Source organism: Siphateles boraxobius, unplaced genomic scaffold (assembly GCF_051911475.1).
Source record: "Siphateles boraxobius isolate OS27281-9 unplaced genomic scaffold, OSU_SipBor_1 16, whole genome shotgun sequence".
Classification (NCBI taxonomy): domain Eukaryota; kingdom Metazoa; phylum Chordata; class Actinopteri; order Cypriniformes; family Leuciscidae; genus Siphateles; species Siphateles boraxobius.
Genome location: NW_027508766.1, coordinates 8,022,946 through 8,045,634, shown reverse-complemented (window position 1 = coordinate 8,045,634; position 22,689 = coordinate 8,022,946). Strand labels below are relative to the sequence as shown.

At 38.3% G+C, this 22,689-nt stretch overlaps 1 protein-coding gene across 33 annotated transcripts in view; it reads left to right on the top strand.

Annotated features, from left to right (window-relative positions):
* ncor1 (nuclear receptor corepressor 1) overlaps positions 1-22,689 on the top strand; it is a 123,962-nt gene that overhangs the window by 33,729 nt on the left and 67,544 nt on the right. For 29 of the 33 annotated variants that reach the window (XM_077231435.1, XM_077231445.1, XM_077231434.1 and 26 more), the window contains 8 exons: positions 856-912; positions 1,008-1,060; positions 8,599-8,665; positions 9,496-9,668; positions 12,728-12,818; positions 14,274-14,452; positions 14,529-14,583; positions 14,815-14,919. In XM_077231435.1, coding sequence (XP_077087550.1) covers positions 856-912; positions 1,008-1,060; positions 8,599-8,665; positions 9,496-9,668; positions 12,728-12,818; positions 14,274-14,452; positions 14,529-14,583; positions 14,815-14,919 — 780 coding nt within the window. Of the gene's footprint in view, positions 1-855; positions 913-1,007; positions 1,061-8,598; positions 8,666-9,495; positions 9,669-12,727; positions 12,819-14,273; positions 14,453-14,528; positions 14,584-14,814; positions 14,920-21,175; positions 21,458-22,689 lie in introns of those variants that run through there. The other 4 variants (XM_077231444.1, XM_077231461.1, XM_077231459.1 and 1 more) reach the window with 4 other exon arrangements.

The window sequence follows — 22,689 nt, the reverse complement described above, 5'->3', positions numbered from 1 at the left end:
TCCTTAGACTAACCTTAGTTAGTCATCACATTTTTTTCTTCAAGACCTTTTTTTAAGTCAGTTACATAAAAAGGTAAATGGGGCTAATCAGTCTTTTTGGATTGATAATTGCTAGTCAGACTTGGTTAGACTAGTTCTTAAGACACAGTCCTAATTTGGTGACTATGTTTATGCAACTATCCACAGTGATGTCTCGTTATTGTAATTTCCCTTTATTTGATAATATATCAAATATATCAGTTTTACCCTTTAAAATTGTCTGTGTCTGCATTGGACACCTACATTTAGCGATTATGTGCACGAAGGAAAGGTAGCTGAGCACAGTAACTGATCTGGAACAGATGATTTGAGACTTGGAGGCTAAGAGGGTGAGAGAGAAGGAAGTACAGATGAAGGAAGTGAGGCAAAACTACTGCTCTCCATCTGGTCTTGGACAATCTCTTAACTTTCTGCTTCCATGATAGTTGCAAGCATCTACTAAGTGCATGTGTTGTCTGTGTGTGAAATGGCCTCTGTTACAAAAACAGATTGAAGATTGGGGTGTAATGAATTATGGGATTGTGTAACAGAGGCGTTTCCCAGACAGAACATTGGAGCTAAGGAAATGGTGATTTTTGACATGTTTATTTTTACTCCCTTTCACTCTGGAGGAAAAAACGAGTGATACGTTATTTGTGTGCTTGTTTCTGCTGTTGAAACGTGCACAATTTCACACAATCTGTCTCTATCAAAGCTGGCAGTCAACAATTGAGAGCACAGTTTTTTCGTTTAGTGTGGTGAGTCAGCAGGCAGACTATCTAACCACAGGTACATACATCTGTCTTTTACCAACATTCTCTCCCTATTGTGTCACAGAAAAAGGCTGAAGAAGCCCATAAGATACTGGAAGGGTTGGGGCCTAAAGTGGAGCTGGTGAGTACTTTGTGAAATTAATGTATTTTTTCTGATACAATAGATTGTGTGTGTGTTCATCTTGCTAATCTGCATCATTTCCTGTCTCTCCACAGCCCCTGTACAACCAGCCCTCTGATACTAAAGTCTACCATGACAACATTAAGACGTGAGTATCCGCTCTTAGTGCCGGGCAGTATGACCAAAAATCCATATCACAAAATTTTTCAAAATTATACTGGTTTCATGGTTTCATATACCGGTATATTATTTTTTTTCAAGCATGACTGGGTGTCAACCACGTTTTCTACTGTTTGAGAGAGGAAATACTGCCGTAGATTGACTTAGAATTACCTATTTTATGAGTGAATATTGTTGAAAAAATCTAGTATTAATACAGGTTTGCAAGGTTGTTTAAAAAGAGGTGCCAGCAGGAGGCGCTTTAAGAGTGGGAGAAATAGCGGTTTCCCTGGTAACGGCTGTACACAAAGCAGGGCAGCACTCATAAACGTTGCTTTATCAGGAAACAAAGAAAGATTCAAATGAAATAACAGCGACATTTTTCTCAAGACCATCAGTTCACTTCAGATACATTCATATAAAAACACCCGCGCCGTGTTTTGACTTTAAAACGTGCAGTGCTCATGTTTATTCACCGATGTCAATGCCAACCACAAATAGATTTTCCAAAAGGCTGTGTTGATATTGTGAACTCTAAGGCCCGGCTGGATCGGCCCAAAGAAGGTTTTCCGGTCAGCGGGGGAGTCTCTGCACGTTACTGTCTTTCCGCGTGGCAAAGTAATTTGATTAAATGAATACATTTTCTCATTTGTATCAACTCGTTATTTCATCTGACTCCATAAATGAAAAAGGTTTTAATGATAAATGGGCATCATTAAAAGTGAACGAATATTTGATTATTCTTTTTTAACTCTCTACTGAAAATAATTAGTCGATTAGAATAAAATCAAATGTTTACAATTTATTGTGTCAGGTAAATGTATCACGCCAGTTGGATAATCAGTTCAAAGAAGATGCAATACATCGACATTATAAAACTACATGATGCAAAGTGTTTTTGTGCACTTCGCATCACGGGCTGATCTGGTTACAGAAAACGCGCCGAGCTCTAGATGCATTTCATTATATAGACAGACCTCATTTCAAATGTAAACATGAGTTCACAGAGGTGTTGTTTTTGGCGGCCTGTTTTAATGTTAGTTTTAGTCTAGTCTCCATGTCAAGGTGTCATTTTAGTTTTTATTAGCTTTAGTCACGTTCATACTCTTTTTAGTCTAGTCGACTTTTAGTCGACGAAAACTGATGACATTTTAGTCTAGTTTTAGTCAATGAAAATTGTATTTTAGTCTCTTTTTAGTAATGCAATTCTATTTAACCCAGTCAATATAGTATAAGTAGCCTACCTAGTAGTATAGACGAAACCAACATTTTATTTTAGCCAAACCCATTTCAAACAATATTATCTTATTATATTATTGTTACCTTATAGACTCAAGAATACATCCATTCCAGACACAGAAGACGCTCTGATTTGAATTTATAACATATTTATTTTACCAACCAAACATGTTAGAAGTAGCCTACACAGTTTATGCTAACGCCTGTTTCACACATGAAATGAAAGTTTTTCCAAATGTCATTTCTTTTTTTCCCAAAGACGAATCCGTTTCTCTGTGTCAGACTTAACTTTGTTTGTTTTCGTTTATGCTAACGCCTGTTTCACACATGTTTGCAGTGCGTATGTGGTGCGTATTTTTCCCCGCACCCATGTTAATAGGTTAGAGCGCTCACACCGCATGCGGATGCGGTCCGGCATTGCGCTCCAGGAGTGTGCGTCAGTGTTAATTTCGTTGACGAAAATAACGCCGAAAATTATTCGTCAACGACATTTTTTCACAGACGAAAACGAGACGATAACTAAATAAAACCTAGTTTTGAATGACAAAGACTATGACGAAAATCTATTGACATTTTCGTCAACGAATAAAAACTAGACGAAAATGTTAGACAGTGACAATTTGGGAAGCGATCCGTCAGAACTGATGTCCTGCGTGTGTGGTAGATGCGCACATTTGTAGGCTACTGTAACGTGATCTACCGCGCGGTCATAAAACGTTAAAAAATGTGAACGTCTGGGAGAATGAGTAGAGCAGACATATAGATCTCTGAATAAGAGTGACGATGCAAAAAAGAGCTCTATTCGGTGCGGTTTTCTTTGCGCACACACCTAACCCGAAGCGTGCAGTCATGCACAATACACCTACAGCGCGCGAGTAGGCTACTGAATTGAGCTCTCTTTCGTGTCTGAATGGAGAAATACACAACAGTATGTCTAAATGTCCTTTTTGGAGAGTATTCATGTAAACTATGCTGGTTATGTCTTAAACTGTGAGTGTGTCGGATGTGCATCAGTGCAATTGTATCCGCATGTCATTGGACATGATCCGACGTCTTAAAGTGACAGTGGCAATAAACCTAATGCGGTCCGTGTCCTTAATTTTGATCAGCTTTAATAAGCTTTAATAAGTTATTTATTCATTTTAATAATTAATTTAGCTTTAATAAGGATTAATTATATTTAATTCATACAAATAAATATGTCTGCTTGAAAGAATAAAGAATGATGTGTAAGTAGTTATAAGGAATGAATATATCATTCATTGTAAAGAAGACTGTGTTGTACTTTAGGAAAAGTGGTTTTATTTCATTTTAAGATATTTTTTAAGTAACAGCAGTTAAATCTGTATCTGTATTGCATGTTCAAACTTAAAAATCATTCATATTAATAGGTTAATAGATGTTTTCTCCGGGAGTATATGGGTTTGGAAATTTTAGAGAAATTCTAAATTAATGCATTACAATTGAACTAAACCCATTATATTTTAGTCGACTAAATCTACTGTAGATTTAGTCGACTAAAATGTTATTGTATTTCGTCGACTAAAACTAGACTAAAACTAAAACAATTCAGATGACTAAAATATGACTAAAACTAAATGGCATTTTAGTCAAAAGACTAAGACTAAAACTAAATCAAAATTTGCTGACAAAATTAACACTGGTGTGCGTGCATAACAGCAGAGCAGAGATCTACACAGTACCTCAACAACGCGACATAATGGATGTAGGCTAAAAATATTGATTTGAAATAGAAATAGAGAATACATTTTGTGATTGTGGTACAGTCGTAGATCAGTTGCGCACTGCAAACGCAGCACATGTGGAAACACAATACCGCGTGCCGCTCCTACATACACACCGCAACACGCACCGCATACGCACTATACACGGAGTATGTGTGAAACAGGTGTATCTCACGCAGCTGCAACTTCTATCTAAATAATGCCACGAGTGGGGCTTGAGGATGTGAAGTCGCCTGCGTCTGCGCAGTGGGATCTGATGCAGCCCCTTGAAGTGACACAGGAAACAGAAATGCCGCAAGAAAACGAGACGAAATAACGTTAAATAACATTTCGTCTCGTCTCGTTTTGGTCAACGAAAATGAAGAGACATTTTAGCATAGTTTTTATTTTGTAAACCACATTTAGTCTCGTTTTTATTCGTCAACAATATTGCATTATACATTTAATTATAGTCATCGTCACATGACCAGCATTTACGTTGCGTCTCGTCTCGTTTTCGTCACGTGGTAAAGGTTCGTTGACGACGATATTTAGTCATAATTTTCGTTGACGAAAGCAACACTAGTTCACAGTGGGAATTCACATTAATCACCGTCCCAGACTTACTGGGGGCAGAAGTAGATTTACATGGAACCATTTGCTAACAATGGGAATTTGATTTGAGATTACACCTTCTGAGAGCATGGGACCATTTGCCTGGAAGACATGCCCTCCCTCCCATGTATGTGCATTATTTCTAAACTCTTAAATACCTTATCACCTTTTGGTTTACGTCTTTGAGAATGAGACCTTTGAAATGTCTCTGTGCGACTGGTACAAATGATATCAAACGTGTGATACTGTATGATAATTATTCACATTAAACTATATAGATTCTTGGGTGAATTACAGGTGATCTCAGCATGATAGCAAGAGTGAACGGGGAATGGGGTGTCAAGGGAAAAAGAGATGTAGATTAGGATTGCTTAGGTGAGACTTGCGCCTCGGAGAGTTCAAATGTTAATTTCCAGAAAGGATCTTTTGTCTCATCAGGGAGTGGTCGTTCCTCAAGTAGACTGCCTGGCATTTATCTAATTTCTCAAGTCTTCCAGAACCAATGTATGGGAAATACTGTAATATAGTTTGACAGCTATCAATTATAGTTTAACCTATCCATCTTCACCGTCACGCTTAGTAACGCATACAGCGGTGCCCTCACTGCAGGGCAACAGTGAAAAGGGACCCCTCTCAAACAGTGTCGCGGCGCGTTCTGATCGTTGTTAGAGTAACATGCGTATTGCGGTATATTAAAAATTCATATCATAACAAAAATAAACACCGGTATTCGGTATGAACCGCTATACCACTTACCACTATGTTAGCTCACAGTAAATAAGGCTGATGGTGGCTTTGACGTGACCAGTTAGATGTGTAGTAAAGGGATTGCACAGACTAGATGATAAGTTCAAATTTAGGCCTGGCTTCAGGTTTTTTTTTCTTCCTATGGATGCGCTATATATCGGTACCATGTTTGTTTTTTAGCCATTAGTAGAAGTATACGTTTTTTCCAGCATTATTTGTTAAAGTAATAATTTGCCCTCGTTTAAGTTTAATCCTTAAAATCACTAATTTGATTACGCCTTAAATGTAGTCTTTAATTTTTAATTAATTTAGACAAAATTGTTATTTTGTAACTAGCCTTGATATGGACACAATAATGGTCTCTCCTGATTTCCCTGCAGCAGACACACACAGAAGGATCAGTCTTCTACTTGCCTCTGTCTGTGTGTGTGTGTGTGAGTGTGTCTGTCCGCCTCTACTTGTGTGGTCATCACTGGTGGAAAGTCTGTCTGTGTTGGTGTGTTAAATTGAAACTGTTGCATGTATGTAGACAGGTCAAGGTCAATCGGTGGGTCTGTCTATGTGTTGCGTCAGGTTGGCTCAGACAGATTTCTATTATAAATGCTGTTCTTTTGAACATTTCTATTCTTCATAAAATCCTGAACAAATGCATTACAATTTCCAAAAAGAGCGCAACCAAATTCCGCTTTGATTATAATGAGAAATGTTTCTTGAGCACCAAATCAGTATATTAGAATGATTAATGAAGGATCATGTGACACTGAAGACTGGAGTAATGATGCTGTAAATTCAGCTTTGCCATTAAAGGAATACATTACATTTTTAAAATATATAAAAATAGAAAACTGATATTTTAAACTGACACAATATTTTGACCAAAAATGTTTCTGTATTTTTATTCAAATAAATGCAAATAAATGAGACTGACCTTACTGACCCCAAGCTTTTTCACAGTAATGCAGATAAACGATGATGCCCTTAAATTAATTTGGAGGTTATAATATGTTCTACTACAGGGCCGTTGAAATCTTGAATCTGATTGGTTGACGAACGTTCTAAGGTGTGCAATTATTTTCAGGGAAACGCACAGCTAAAGTAGTTCCAGGCAGGTCTTGACCGCATTACAATTCCATATCACTTCGCGTAGTTGACTATTAACGGAAAATGGGATACAATTCATAACAAGAAAAAACATGCAGAAAAAACATAAATGCTTGATCTGCAATTTTCGATGTCTAACTTCACAATCAATAGAAACATGCAGTTTAATTTTAATAAATAATTAATTATTGGAGGCAGTGTTGGGAAAGTTCACTTTCTACATGAACTAGTTCAAAGTTCAGTTCACAAATTTTAAAATGAACTAGTTCAGTTCATAGTTCATACTTCACAATTTTGAAATAAGTTCACAGTTCCAAAAAATGAACTAGTTCATAGTTATTTTTTTCTATATGTTGCTGCGAGCTATTTTTTTTTTTTAAATTATTGCCACAACCCATATACAACCACAGACAGCGGTTATTTTATCGGCGGGCAAAGTTTGCAGATTGGGTGTTTTTTTCGCTACATATTAAGGCCCGTTTACGTGTGTTTTATCCGGGTTTTCGCCTGGAAGACTCTATAGAAATCTGGCACCCTATTGAACGAAGTTAAACTGAGAGAGCGTGCCGCTCACAGACACCAGAATGAACGCGTTCACAATAACGTTCATCAGTCAGTAATACAGTACGTTCAGTTCACGTTTGCCCAAAATATGAACGAGTTCATGAACTGTCGTTCAATGAACGCGTTCAGGCACAACACTGATTGCAGGTAATATAACAAATAATTATTGATAGGCCTACTTGTTAAAAGGGCTTTGTGTTTCATTTATTAGACTAGTCTACTGTCAATAATAGAAAAAAAGAATGAACAAATTGAATAAATAAATAATAATATTGACGCACATGCTTCTCTGTCTCATTATTGCAACCTCTCTCTCTGTCTCTCTCTCTCTCTCTCTCTCTCTCTCTATCTCTCTCTCTCTCATATAACTGCATAAAGCTGGGGACACACTTATTCTAAGGCCGGTTATTAATGTAATTTGATACTTATGACTGATCATGCCCGAACGGGTGTTCGCTCAGTCGGTGTTTAAAATCTGCTGGGAACAGTCAGTCTTAAAATTTTTCAGCAAGTCGTAAGTGTGTACCCAGCATCAGTCTGCTATCAGTGGCTCAAACCTCCGTTACTAACTCTAAAATGACGTTTTGGAATTAGCAACGGAGGCATGGGATGAGATGCGAAAGAAATCAGTCCTACATACAAGAGCGTTTTAATGACAAAAACTTGACAAACGTATTGAAATACATCATCTGAACAATGTTTCGAGGTGTGGTAACTAGTATAAGCAGAATAATTGACTCCGGGCCGTTGAATTATTAGAAAAATAATGCACACCCGAGGTGTAAGTAGTGATGGAGAAAGCTGCAATAGTATGAAACCGTACAGATGAAGATGAGACAAAAGGAAGAGAGTAGAGAGGGTTTTTAAAGAGTAAGAAAGCAAGCGCACTAAGGTCCTGTTTACACCTGATATTTAGATACTGTGGCGAGCAGGACAAGGTGGAGGGCCATGGGAGAACGGCGCAAGGCCGGTGGCGTGATTGATAATGAGCGACACCTGCGCGACGCACCAGTCTCGTATCTCTCACGGAGGACCGGAAGCATAAAGGAGGAGCGACGACAGTGGAGATCGAGTGAGGACAGGCCTGGATTTTATTTGTGTTTTGTTATACGTGACGACAGTCGTCCGTGAGGGGCTGCTGGCTTTACTTTTTTTTAAATTTGTTTATTTTACGTTTATTCACCTTTTTGAATGTTCGCCGGTTCCCACCTCCTCCTTACCACAATATCTAACCTTGCTACAGATGCGTTTTGGTCGATCGGATCAAAAGTGGATGACACTCGACCACTTCCAGAGGTAGTCAGAAACTCATTCGACCAGATTGCTTTCATAGTGTAGGTGCTCGTGTGGTCAAATGCACAGCCACAAAAGACCACCTGCTCTCGGCCTACTGACCTAATGAGTAAACATTATGGGAACCGCGCTAGCCAGACAGGATTTAAACTTTTCCGGCTGAAGACTCAAGTTCGGTTTGAAGATGAAAACCTACCAAGCACAATGTAAGGGAATGTCTTTTTTTTTTTTTTTTTTGCTGCAGGAATCAGATAATGAGAAAGAAGCTGATCCTGTTTTTCAAGAGAAGGAACCATGCACGCAAACAGAGGGTAAGTGTGTTTCTTTTGTGCAGTGGCAGAGAATGAATGTGTTTGAGAAAGTGTAAGTGCTCCTCCATCAGGAGGGGTGACTGAAGTTACAGAGAAACGTCTTTCTGCTTCTCTTTTTCGGTCCAGGACTGATGAATGGTGATGTTTTCTTTAAATCCTGTTCCAAAAATAAGCTGCTCTAGCCGCACGGAAGCATTTTGATTGCTGTGTTTTTTTTGTTGTTGTTTTTTTTTTTTGTAGGTTTGTTCTCAGGAAGGTATAGTTCAGTGCAATCACTTGTTAGTAGACTAGGTCGGTCAGGCCGGTCAGAGCATGGGAAAAAAAACGTTTTATGTTCTGTGCACTGTAGTATAGACACAAGTGCACTTGTCTCCCTGCACATGAACATCGTTGTTCTTGCTTACTTGCTTACTCCCTTACACTCTCCTTGGCTCACTGTGTCTTTGTCTGTCCTTTCAGGTTTATATGGGACACTGCAGGCCAAGAACATCACAGAGAATTCAAAGTTATTACAAGATATAAGTTAATAGGATGGAATTTGGTAATAGGGTAGAATATGTCAGCAGTTGTGGCCGGGGCCTAAGCAATATGACATCACATTTCATAAAAACTGAAAACGGCTTATTCTGAGACTCTGCTTATGAGGATTGTGGGGATTTAAAAAAAGGAGTGGTTGGATTTTTACCATTGTAGGGTGGTTTTGTACACACTGTCGACACACATTTATGTTCAAACACCATGTAAAAGTGAATTTTGCATAATAGGTCCCCTATCTTTATGTAGGATTTATTTTTATTTCTGAAAAAAAAAAAATTCTGTCTTATCCTTAGGAGCAGAAAATTTGCCAGCGGTATGATGAGCTGATGACTGAGTGGGAGAAAAAAGTTGAGCGGATGGAGAACAACCCACGGCGTAAAGCCAAAGAGAGCCGTACACGTGAATACTACGAAAGGCAGTTTCCTGAGATCCGCAAACAGCGCGAGCAACAGGAACGCTTCCAGAGGTCAGCCAGCCCCCCCAGCTTCCATGATGACCCAATGAACGCTCTGTCATGCACACACATTCACCATTATCGCTTTTCCCTGACACAGTTGTGCTCTGTCCTGACTCAGCAGTTGGCCAATCAGCATTTAGGATCCTGTGGGTGCTAGGGTCAGAGGTCAGGCTGTGATAGTTCATCGTACAGAGGTTACAGGGCTTTCCTGCATTACAGGGAACTCAATCTGGAACACCACTAAAGCAGAGCTGAAGAACATTTACATACCATTGACCTCGATTCACCAAAACACAGATGCTGTTGTTTTTGCTGATGGAACAAAAACTTATTTAGTAGCCAGTTTACAGATATTTTTTTTTGGCAGTATTGATTTCTTCCTTAGACTTGTTTACCAAAAAAAGACTAGAGATGAGAATTAAAGAATGGACTGATTTTGTTAACAATTCTTTACTACACTGTTAAATATGACCAAAATGTCAATAATGGGGTAATGTCAAAAGTGATTTAGTCAGTATGCCCACAACTGCTCTGACTGATTCAGTCAGTGAGTGAGTCATTAAACAATTTCAAACTAATAACTCATGGGTTTAAGACTCTTTGGATAATTAGTTATAATAGTTATAATAATTAGTTTGATTTACTTGCACTTTTTATTTCAGTTCATTTCAGTTGGACTAACGCTTTAAATCGTACCAGTTAAGGGTGGGTGATAAGACCATAATCGCATTTCTTCATATGAGCAATTTTATTTCATGACAACAATCGCGATAGTTATTTTTATATATTTTTTTGTTATTAAAAATAGGAACAAATTAACAAACAAAAGACAAATAGAGTATAAGAAAGATGCAGATGAAATAAAGTGCTTTCAGTTTTTTCAGGTACTGTAGGTCTATTTAGTAATAGAATAAAAAAAAAACATTTCAGAAATTAAATCAAATGCTACATAGTCTTTACTGTGTGAATGAAATATACTTAGATTTGTATTAAAGCTACAAAAGTTATTCAAAGTAGTGAAAGCAGTGAGTGAATTCTTTTCTTTTTTTTTCTTTTGACACAGTTCACTTTAAGACTGAATTTACTCCAATATAATATAACTGACACACATTGGGTTTTCTCCCAATTGTAAATGTTCACTTAAGACCTAATTGCCTGTTTTGACATAGTTTTGTGTGTACCACATTCAGTTAATTTCTGTAATATTATATGCACCATATAGCAAAATCTCTATCGTTGCCACATAAATATCCTCATACTCAGTGCTTGAAGTGGGAAAAGAAAGGTGCCGGTACTCTCTTGCATTGGCAAATCATGACATTTGAGATTTCTACAGTGAAAAACAAAACTTATAACAAAACTTATTGTTATTTATTAACAACATAAATGTATTAAAACAAGTCATGCGTGTGTACGTAAGTGCGAAAACGGAACTCCTCCAAGCCTGCAAGTCCAAAAATACATTTAGATTACTACATTTTATTTAATTAAATGCATTTATGGTGAGATTATTATATTTTCATGTCAATCTGTGTTTTGACCACGAACCATGAGCTGTCACTTTAATTCACCGCGTGCAGCACAGCAAAAATACACTCGGAACGATCTCTGCACTGCTGTATACGCACAGCACCAGGAGTGCATTGACGGACCGCATGCGCGTGCTGTGTGAAAGCTCGAACCTGTTAACATGGGTGCGGAAAAAATACGCACTGCATACGCACTGCAAACGAAGTATATCAACGGGCGTGACACTGGCCCCTTTTCTGTCAGTGGTCGAGTACCGCCTACATGCGAGAAGTAGCGGTACGCAAGAAAAAGTGCAGGTAGGCTTAAGAGTAAAATGTAGAAGTGCCGGTACTGCGTACCGGTGAGTACCGCCCCACTTCGAACACTGGTCATACTGCCCCCAGTACCAGTCTAGTTTTTGCAATGTCAGGCTAACAGACCTAGATAATGTGATTGTAACTTGGCTTCGTCCAGCATGTAAACATGTTAACTTGATTACTCTGTGTTGTGCACATCCTCTGAAAGACGTGATGCATGGTGTGCCATTTGTTGGTGCATATGTAGTATTTTTAGTTTTTTTGTCTTTCTCTCATCATGGAATTATTTGATTTTAAGCCTATTCTTCAAAAAAATGCACATTTGAGAACCATTAGTGGAATTTAATGTCATAAATCATTTTGCTATAGCCATTCTTAAAAAAAAAATAGATCCACTGAATAAAAATCTTGCTTCTCAACCTTCTGCAAGACCACGTCAGACCCATTAGTTGTAGACTTGTTAGTTCTTGCTAGAGATGCACCGATACCACTTTTTCCTGAACTAGTCCAATATTGATACTTTTATTTGTATTTCCTAGTTCTGAAACCTGTATTTTCATTGCATTTTTAATTTAAAAAAATATTGGGCAGAGGTATATGAATCAGATTAGTTTGCTTAGCAGTGCACAGCAGCTATATAGGTGTAAATATTTAATTTATTTAACATTCTATTAATTGGATACATTTACTTCATATGCATCCTTCTCTGATATATCCATTCTGCTCTCTGTTTGCTCTGTTGTCAGTGTTTCTTTCTCACAAGCACTGTACTTTATACACTGCATGGTATCAGTTGTTGGTATCAGAGCATTTTAATAAGTACGAGTACACATGCACTGGATCATGCATCCCTAGTTTGGCAATTTGTGCCTTTCCCTAAATAATTTTTTTCCCTCATAAAGGTTGCAGGAAGCAGGTCTATAATTCCGTTCATTCAGATCAAGCCATCCAACTTTACTGAATGCTGCTTGCTTGTCTTGATTGTTTAGACAAGTATGTAGCTATTGTTGCTGGAACAATCTCTAAACCAAAGAACTTCAGAGCTCCAGAGCTCATGAATAGACCCAGAGGAATCTTGCCAATAGCTGTAACCGCTGCTTCAAAGGCTTTTTGTGGGAGAAGAAACAGGGTGGGACTCTGGTCTGGTAGCTTGCTTGGGAAAGCGCCTTTACATGGTACTGAAACAAAGCCAGGAACAGAGAAATGCTTTCTCTCACCATGCTTCATCCTTCCTGTCTTTAGGGTGGGCCAGAGGGGGACAGGCCTGTCTGCCACCATCGCAAGAAGTGAACACGAGATATCAGAGATCATTGATGGCCTCTCGGAGCAGGAGGTAAACTACTAGTTTAACTATCTGATGTATAACCTGAAAAAAACTCTGATCCATATGGAAGAAAAGGATGACTGGGGCTTTACCCAAAGTTCATAAAGTGTTTTAGAGCATCACCCAGGTGAGTAGCTGGTAAACGTACACCCCATCCTTTTCCCATACATCAGACTTTATTATTTCCTGTGAAATATCATCTGAATTATCACATAACCAGACTATGCAGCATAAAATCTTTTTCACTTGCACCTTAATTTGGAAAGATCCTCCCACTTAGACAGGAAACAGAGGAACTGAAATAGGACAGAGACCAACCACAATTTATTTTGTATTATCAATTATTTAATGCTAGGGTATAGACAATATTTTGCATTAATGTATTGTTATTGAAAGTGATTGAAAGTCTTCTTACATCCTGATAGCAATCAATAATTAAAGTGGTCTAAATATAAAAAAGTAGATGTATATGTGGAAGTTTCAGGACCAAAAGATTGTTCTGAATGCAATAATAGGATGTCCTGCCTGCATGTCAACCTGATGCATACCTACACGCACAGACATCACGTTATCAGCACGTTCCATTAGGCTATGCAGAGTTGTAGACACATTGCTAGTCACAGAGCATTGCAAACAAACAGCAGCCACGTTTCACAGTTCCCCCTGAACTTAAACAACGAACTTAGGTTGCGTTCACGCCGTGTCATAATTAAGAGATGGCAATCAGTGACGTTTATCTCTGAGCTGTTGAATCTGCAGCAGTCAGGTGGTACAAGTCAGAGCTCTCAGAAAAATTTAAAGTTTACAAGTTGTAATCACAAGCTCTATGAGGACTGAGCGCTTTTTACAAGTCGTAATTTCATAATTGTTAATTTCGACATGGCGTGAACAAACCTTTACAAATAGTTTCAATTTCAAACAAAAACTGTAGATAAGCTGTTCAGATCATTATTGTTGTAATGTTATGTGCGTGGCTTTTGAGAGAGCTGGGAAAGAGGGGGGAATCTTCCCCTTCTATCGATTCAAATTTAGCTTGCCATTGCTAGCCTCTACAAAATGGCACACCCTAGCTTTAAGGGTGGGCTTATTTAAAAGAGACTCATTCAAACATTTGGTCTTGGTCCAATGTACAGAAAGCACCAAAGAAATTAGCAGTAATGTGTATACTTGTGATCATAATTTCTATTGGTCCAAAAAAGTACTGGTTATTTATTTCACAAACAAATTTAAGAAAACAACGTTGAGTATACAGTTGATGAAAATCATTCTTACTTCCGAAAGTTGTTGCAATCGGATAATCTGATTGGAGCTTGTGATTATTCGCAAGTCACAAGTTTTGTGTGCAGCATGCGTCAGACGATTAGTGAATGGACCATGGGTGTGCCTTCGGAGGCTGAGACTACAGTAATGTAAACAAATGTTGCAGACCCATCCTGGATCTCAACACCTTTTTGTCTCTCTCAGAACAATGAGAAGCAGATGAGGCAGTTGTCAGTCATTCCTCCTATGATGTACGATTCTGAACAGCGGAGAGTGAAGTTTATCAACATGAACGGTCTGATGGATGACCCAATGAAAGTCTACAAATCCCGCCAGTTCATGAATGTCTGGACCGAACACGAGAAGGAGATCTTCAAGGAAAAGTGAGTAACTGTAGCTCATGTTGGCACGTGTGAGTGTGTGCTTCATTTTCTCAACTTTGTCTCTTCTGTGGTGCAGGTTTATGCAGCATCCAAAGAACTTCGGGCTGATAGCTTCATATCTGGAGAGAAAGGTGGGTTTTCTTTTTTTTGTGATTCCGTTTAGTATGGTGGATTGCGTCACACCAAGAACTGTATGTTCACCAATGGATGTTGTAAATGAAGCCCTTTTTAACAGCTTTACTGACTCCGATCACACCACCCCACCTACAGACAGCTTTTTTTTTGTTGCGTTAATGGTATCTTTTCAAATACTAGCCCAAGTGATGCAGCTGTATTTGTTTTTTCTCTCCCCCTGTGTGCAGTGTGTGTCTGATTGTGTGCTGTACTATTATTTGACTAAGAAGAGTCAGAACTATAAAACTCTTGTCAGACGAAATTTTGGAAATCGGAGGAATCGAAGGAATCAGGTATTTTACAAGAAACTTTTTTCCTCCCTTCTGCACTTTTCTCTCACTCTAAGCTTGGATATGTATGGATATGTTTAATTAAAAATCACATCTGATGTATGTTACTTCCGGTTTATCCATCACACTGATAACAGAAGTTGAGCTCTTTCCATTGGGATACAGTATTTCACACAGTAAGCTCTGTTGCACATTTTGCAATATAGGTATTGTCCTCATATAGAACATTTGCATAATGTGCACAGTATGCATACTGTATACTGCAGCTATAGTAAGATTAGTGTGGTAGTATGCTTCTCTGAACATAGCCTTTGCGTTTGAGCAGCCTACTAGGCTTATTGATTATTGTGGCTCAAAATTATGCATTTGCATCAGATTTTCTCAGAAATTGGGACACTGTTTGGGTAGTGTTTTGTGGTGTTGCGCAGTGAATACCTACTAATAATTCATTATGTAATTAAAAATATTGTTTACATACACTGCTGTTCAAAAGTTTAGGGTCAGTAAGAACATGTAATAAATGTATCACAGAATCAACAATAATATTAAGAAAGTAACACAACATTGATAATAATAAGAAATATTTCTTGAGCCGCAAATCAGCATATTAGAATGATTTCTTCTAATATGTGACACACGGAAAATTCAGTGTTGCCTTCTCAGGAATAAATAAAAATGTGAAATATACAAATTAAATTAAATTTGTAATATAATTAAATGTTTTTACTGTAATAAAAAAGAAATGCAGCCTTGATGAAAATAAAAGAAAAACATAAAAAAATCTTACCAGCCCCAAACTTTTGAACGGTAGTGTATTAGCCAGTGTATTAAATTAAAGTGTCAATGTTGTCAATACTAAGAATTACTAACATGAATCTGTTATTGTCAAGTGTTTTGTCATCAAGAATGAGTAGGCTTTACTGATGCTCATTTCACAATTGCATTCACTGAAATACAGCCTTTTTAGTGGGTAATATTTTCTTTTGCTCCCTCAAGTTTGTTTGCAGCTATTGATGCAAGCTATAATGGGGGGATTAGTTGAATTTATTTATTTTTGTGATCACAAACAAGCAGAAGAACTGTTTTGAGATGCACTTTTAGTACACAAGAAGCCCCCTAGTGTTCAGCATGCTCTTTTAAAACATCTGCATCTCAGTCTGAGGAAGCCAGTGTGTGTTTTCAAATGGCTCTGTTTTTAATGTTTGTTTTTTTTCTTGAGAAGGGGTGTGTTTGAATCATGCTTAATGTGAGGTTGTGCGTTTTCTTTTTTATGAGAGGGTGTGTTTTGTGGTTGTTTTTGTACGCTGTTGACGCTGTCTTATAAGAACTCGGACATTGTGTGCGCGCGCAGGTTATTGGGCAAAAATGCATCTGTGCTTTGAGAGTCTCTCTGTTGCTCTCTCTGATTTATGGAGGGCTGCACAGCTTTCCAGGAATCTGTTTTATCTGTTTGGCACAGCCGAGAGGCTCCATGCTGCTGTCAGGGACCACAGAGGGAAAGGAGAAGAACATGAGAGTTTCAGACTCCAACGTTATAGCTGTTTGAGTGCAGTAGCTGCGGCTTCACACTTTCACATGCATATACTCAAAACCCGTGTTTCAGGAAGGTGAAATCTGGCCATGGCATCCAAACCAGGTTATCTCATTGTGACATGGACAAATTGTTTCAAGTAAACATGAAATTGAAACTTGTGCCATTTACTTTCTTAATCTGTGTTCAAGGTCTTGTTGTATTTGATTCATCAGTTCAGGTTTGAAAAATATCCTAATCATAATCTTTCTTTAAAATCAGTTGTTGTTCCTCTGAAAGAACCTTTGGGTTCTCAATTGGTTGAGACAATTGGTTAATCAAATTTACCCAAGCTATTTAGGCGTTGTGTTAAGCTACTGTTGTAAGTAAAATTAACAGATCTTAAAATCTTGCCAACAGTTAATCAAGTAATTTAAATAAAATTAAGTCTAATGTAATAAGAGAAACCGTGTCACGATGCTTTCGAGGAAGACCTTGACCTTCAGCCCCTATGTCCCAGTCAAAAAGTTTGTGTTTGTGGGGAAGGGACTATCTATAATATTGAAATGAAATTGGTAAACTTTGTAACAAGAACCATAATTGGATAATTTGGTCATAATTTTACCTTTTATAAATTTGGTTCTTCGTATTTGGCCTGTTTCATCACATTCAATGTGGTTTTGAAAGAGAAAGATGCAAAATGAGTAGACATCTTCAAGAGACGGTTAATTTTTTGGTGCATGGTTAATAAGGTATGCCATTCCATTTTATGTACTGTCTGCACACGCAGCAAGGTCTCTCGCTCGCTTACGTCTCTGCCGTGCACGCACGCGGTTTGAAGCACAATATCTGTCTCGCATGCACGCTCGCTCTAGATAGATTACGGGATATTTTAACTAATTTGCAGTATAACTAGTCGATCACGAGTGGCTCAACAGGTAGATATATAGATAAACTCATCTTCCAGGCATTTGACCGACCGGGTTGACACTTCAGCGTGAGAAATCGGGGGTGTGGCGTGAGAGCGTGAGAATAGGGTCAATTGCGTGAGTCTCACGCTCAATGCGTGAGAGTTGGCAGCCCTGATTTAGGGATATAATGACATGGACTTTATAATAAAATACTTCAATGGAAGATACAGGGGGCAGTTAATCTAAAAATGAAAATTCTTTCATCATTTACTCACCAGTATGTTGTATTCAACCTATGTGACGACTTTGCTTGTGTGGAATATAAAAGAAGATTTTTGCTGTCCATACTGTGAAGGTCAATGAACACTAGGGATGTGAATTTCTACCAAAAATGGCATTCGTAAATCGAGGAGCAAAAGTCGATTATCGTTCAAAAAAAAACAAAAAAAAAACAAAACAAAAAAAACAACGCACACTCACAATGACAGAAAGGGAGGCCAATTTCATCTTTAGCGATTTGTCATCAAACAAACTGTTTATTAATTGAACAAGTAACATGTTTTCGTCGTTTTTTAAACATAGTTGACATAGAAGAAAAAAACAACAAGCACGACAGTACGTTTTTGCATCGCCAAACCAGATGCTCGTTAGATAATAAAAAATAATGTCATATGTCATAATGATTTTGTGCGGACCTGCCTTGTTACATCAATAGACTACTTTTTAAACAAATTAGTTTCAATCAAAACTATTCGTGTGATACCACTGCGCAATACACACATTACCGCGGGATGGCGGGTGTTCATTTCATAAACTGTGGACAATGGTAGCTTATTTAATGTAGCCTATAAATTAACATGTTCAGAAACGGATAATGTCATCATACTTGTAGCAGTGCTATCATCGCGTAATAATCTGTTTGGTTGTAAAATGTATTACCTGAATGAAATGAACTCTAATGTAGCGTCCTGTGGAATCATTCATTCACAGACATCATACGAAGATGTTCAACTAGATCTTCATCGCTGGCAAAAATATGATGCATTTGCAGATTTGCTTTCACTAGACTGTAGGCCCACGGCCACTTCATCCAACGCTCTTGATGTTCTTAAATCTTCCTGTTACGACTCCGAGTGTGAATTGAAAGCGCATCAGAGGATTCAGTGCGTGCAGGAAACTGAACAGACCATTCAAACTGATTCGCGAACCGATTTAGACAGATCTGTTTGATGAAGTCTTTGAACAGAATCGACTCAAAAGAGTGATTCATTTGTGAATTGAGCATCACTCATGCCCATAAAAAAGATGCAGCGCGCTTGGAATAAACGATGCATTTAACAGCATGTATTGCATTAAAATAAAGTAACGAGAGGAACGTCACCCCAACGTAAGGAAGTAAATGTAGCCTACTTTGTAGACGGTTACTACCATAGACAGTAAAAGGTTACTACCCAACTCTGTTGGACGCAGAGTTAACGGTCACGGTGCTCTTCTTCTGTTGTTTGTTTACACTATATAAAACACTGGTATCCTATCGCGCAGTAGGGGGTTTCATTCATGTTAGTGACACCTTGTGTCCCCGACAGGAAAATACCCTGCTGCGCGATCTGTGACAGTTGACGCGCCGTCAATTATTATGACACATTGGAATTGCGCGAAAGTATGACGATATTCGAAAAAGTAATTTTATGATCGAATTTCTAACTCAGTTCAACTATTCGAAGATCGCGACTCATCCCTAGTTAACACCAAAACTTTCTTCAAAATATCTCCTTTAAAGTTTCACAGAAGAAAGTTAGTCAAACAGTTTGGGAACAATGAATGATAGTTTGTGAAACTGAAAAGTTCTATTTATTTATCTGGGTATGACAACATGTGGTTCGACCAAAAAAAAAAAAACCTTCAAGTTATTACTTTTTCGCTCAGTGTAAAACATTTTAATGTCTGGGGTGACATTGATATCACAATGGAGTCTTACTAATACTACGTTGGGAGTTCTTGTTATTCTCAGTATTCTGCTTTCACAGTGTGAAATAGAGACATTGGTATTGTGGTATTGTAATCTGGTCATCCGATTTAATGAACAATATCTCAAAAATTATTCTTCACCCAAATCCTTACTCGCGTCTCTCTCCTGGTCTGTTTTCATGGGGGTGCTTTAAAACTTTATTTTCTTTGTTTTTCTTTACTTGTAATACCTGATCCTTAAACGTAAAAATATATTAAAGATACTCAATAGACCAAATACCATATATTTTTATAACAAAGCATATTATAAAAAATAATAGCTCATTTGTGAGGGTAGTTTAGGCAATTTCGGAGAGGCTAGCAATGTCAAGCTATCTTTGAAAGCATGAGATCCCACCCTCCCTTCAGAGCATCTCCAAAGCCACGCCTCCTTCAAAACACATGACTGCACAAAGCGGCATGAGGCAAGAGATGGCATTAAATTACCTTATGTCTCAAAGCACATAACATTACAATAATAATGAATGTAAACAACTTAGCTCTGACTACATGATTGGACGTGAACATGACTGAAATTTTTTTTGGTCCTGAGAGTTCCACAGAAGATACATGTACATGTTTTAATATTTAGACCACTTCTATTATTGATTTGCTATCAGGATGTGAAGAGAGTTTCAACCAGCATTACAAAGTGTTTATAAAACAATTTGCCTACCCTACCTTTAACATTTGGTAAATGCTAAGTTAATCCAACCTCTGCTTGAAGTACAAGTGATATATCTTGAATACTATCATACATACTGTATGAAATGAACTTCCACACGGCCCATCTAACTCTCGATTAGCCTTCTGTCGCATGTGTGTGCGAGCAGCTGCTGTACGGAATCAGCATTAATTACAGCTATATTTCAGCCTATCTAAACAGCACTGGATAAACAGTGCTGGATAAGAGTGTGTGTAACAGCACTTCTGTGAACACTGCTGCCATGCAGATCACAAGCTGAGGCTGCGGGTCATTGAAAGCATGTGTCTTTGAGTCAGGAGTTGAGCTGCAGTAATGAGGAGATGATCTGATCTTTACGCGCACGCACGCTCCCTCGCCATCAGTAGCCCCATGCGCTTTCAGTGAGCAGGCATAGGTGCAGCCTTATTCGTTTGTATATGTAGCCTTAAGTGTTTCCTGGAGTCTCTTTAGCTATGTGAATATATAAAGCATAGTTGTAGTTTCCTCTACCACCTGTTGTGATTGTCACGTTTACATACTGATTAAAAAGAGAGGACAAGCAGGTTCATTTTTTTTATCTTATCTTTAAAGTGGGCTCTGTGTGAGTGTTTTTGCCGGGGGGGGGGTGTGGAGTAGAGTCTGGTAACTGAGCTCGTCTGTGTGTGGGTGGAGTCTGTGACCCTTAGAGACCCATAAAAGTGTTCGTGTCAGTCGAGTTCAGCTTACGTGGAGTTCTGAATGCTGTTCCAAACAAACTTCTGCTCAAGCTTTCCTAGAGTCCCCCGAGAATGTTTTAGAGAAAAAGAGAGAGAGAACATGCCAAAAGAACATGCATAAGCGGGAAGTACGAACTTCTGTTTCTTTTTCTCTTCATTAAACTGGCAGCCCGTGTGTTCTGCTGTCCCTCCAGAGTTTTTTTTGGAGAAAGAGGGAGGATTGGAGAATGTGTGTGTGTATGCGAGACACCCCTCCTGAGCTGCGCAGTGGTATGTGCCGTTTGCTCTGACACCAGTGAGAAAGTTGTATAGCAGCTTGCTGTGCCAATCAAAATCCTGACGGGGCTGGGTTAAGATCGGTCAGTCTCTTCTCCCCTCCACCCGCGGGGATTACCTGGGCTGACCCTAGCACCCAGATTAGCTTGCGCTCGCACACATTTTTGTGTGTGCGTAAGTTGGAGATGCCACTGCTTCTTTAGCAGGCTCAAACAACCCCGTGGCATGCTTTCTCGGAATATGCGCCATTGATCTACCGAGCCGGGTCCCGCAGCTGAGGATCTGATCCAGCGCAACGCCGCTGTCAGACTGCCCGAGGCGCGCTCTCCTGCTCAGCCTGTTCCTGTCACTAACTCTGGCCTTGGCTGCACAGCATTCTGGGATATATAATGGGATGAAAAGGACATTCATGAGGAGCAGATAAACGTAGATGAAGGTACCTTATGAATGAGTGAAGGAAATAGCTGTTGTTTGTGTGGTTTTGGAAGCTGTTGTGATTGTTTGTGGAGATTGCAGGGCTCTGTACTTTTGCTTAATGGTGTAAGCTGTGGTTGAAGTTAATTTAGTATATGTAAAAGGATATTTACGTATATTTTGTGTTATAATGTATTATTGTTTTTGTTAAGTATATTATTTCATTTATATTTAAATGCATTATTTTAAATTATTATTATCAGTTACAGTCATTATACCAATATCTGCATAATGCATGTATAAAAGCTGTGTGCGGTGGTGGTTAGCTTGGATATATGCTATTGCCTTGGTGACATCTACAGGACAGGAGGTGTGCTGCTAATAAACTTTACCCTAATTTTTCATGCATCTACTAAAGACATAACTAAGCCATAGATTTAAAAAAATACAAATAAATAAAATGTAGGATTTTTTTGACATTGTTGATGCTTCGTTTTGTCGTCCATGTAATGCTGTTTTTCTTGGCCTAGTCTTCTCTCCCTCCTTTTCTTGGTTGGTTTATTTGAATTTTTGCAGTATCTTATTGTCTTTCCTGTTTGTTCGTTTGGCTCTGAAAACAATGATACTATTTTTACTGAGCTCTCCATGTGCTACAGTTGCATCTTTCACAACACATTAATTCAGAGTGATAATCAGCCACTGAGTTACTATTCCACTCCTTCCATTTGTCATTGAATTTTGATTTTTGGGGAATTGAAAAACGTTCAAATGGTTAAAATACTTGAAATAGTTTTGAAGTTTTGTGATCTGAAGCAAATGGAGCAGTAATTATTTGTAGTGCAGTTTGTGTGAACTGCTGCTTCACCTCTGTTACAGAATGAAGTGTGTCCAAAGGTTAAGCTGAGGTTTCCAATAAAAGATAAGTTAACATTAGAATATTGACAGTAGATTAATATTTAATTCTTGCTTCCTCTCCCTCGATGCACATAAGCCTCTGAGACCCAAATATTGATGTCATAGACAGGATTTTTTTTTTCAAGGAGAATATTTATATATTTTCTATCAAACTACTTTTTAAAAACAATGAATATTTATTAAAATGTTTCGATCTTGCAACCTTCAGCCTTCAATCTGCCATTGGTAAGTGTGCGAGTGTTCTTAGTAATTGATTATAAAAACCATGGTGCATGTTCCTACACATCCAGGACATCCTGTGTTCTGTTCTTTTCCATTGTGCTCCAGCTGTTTTTCAAC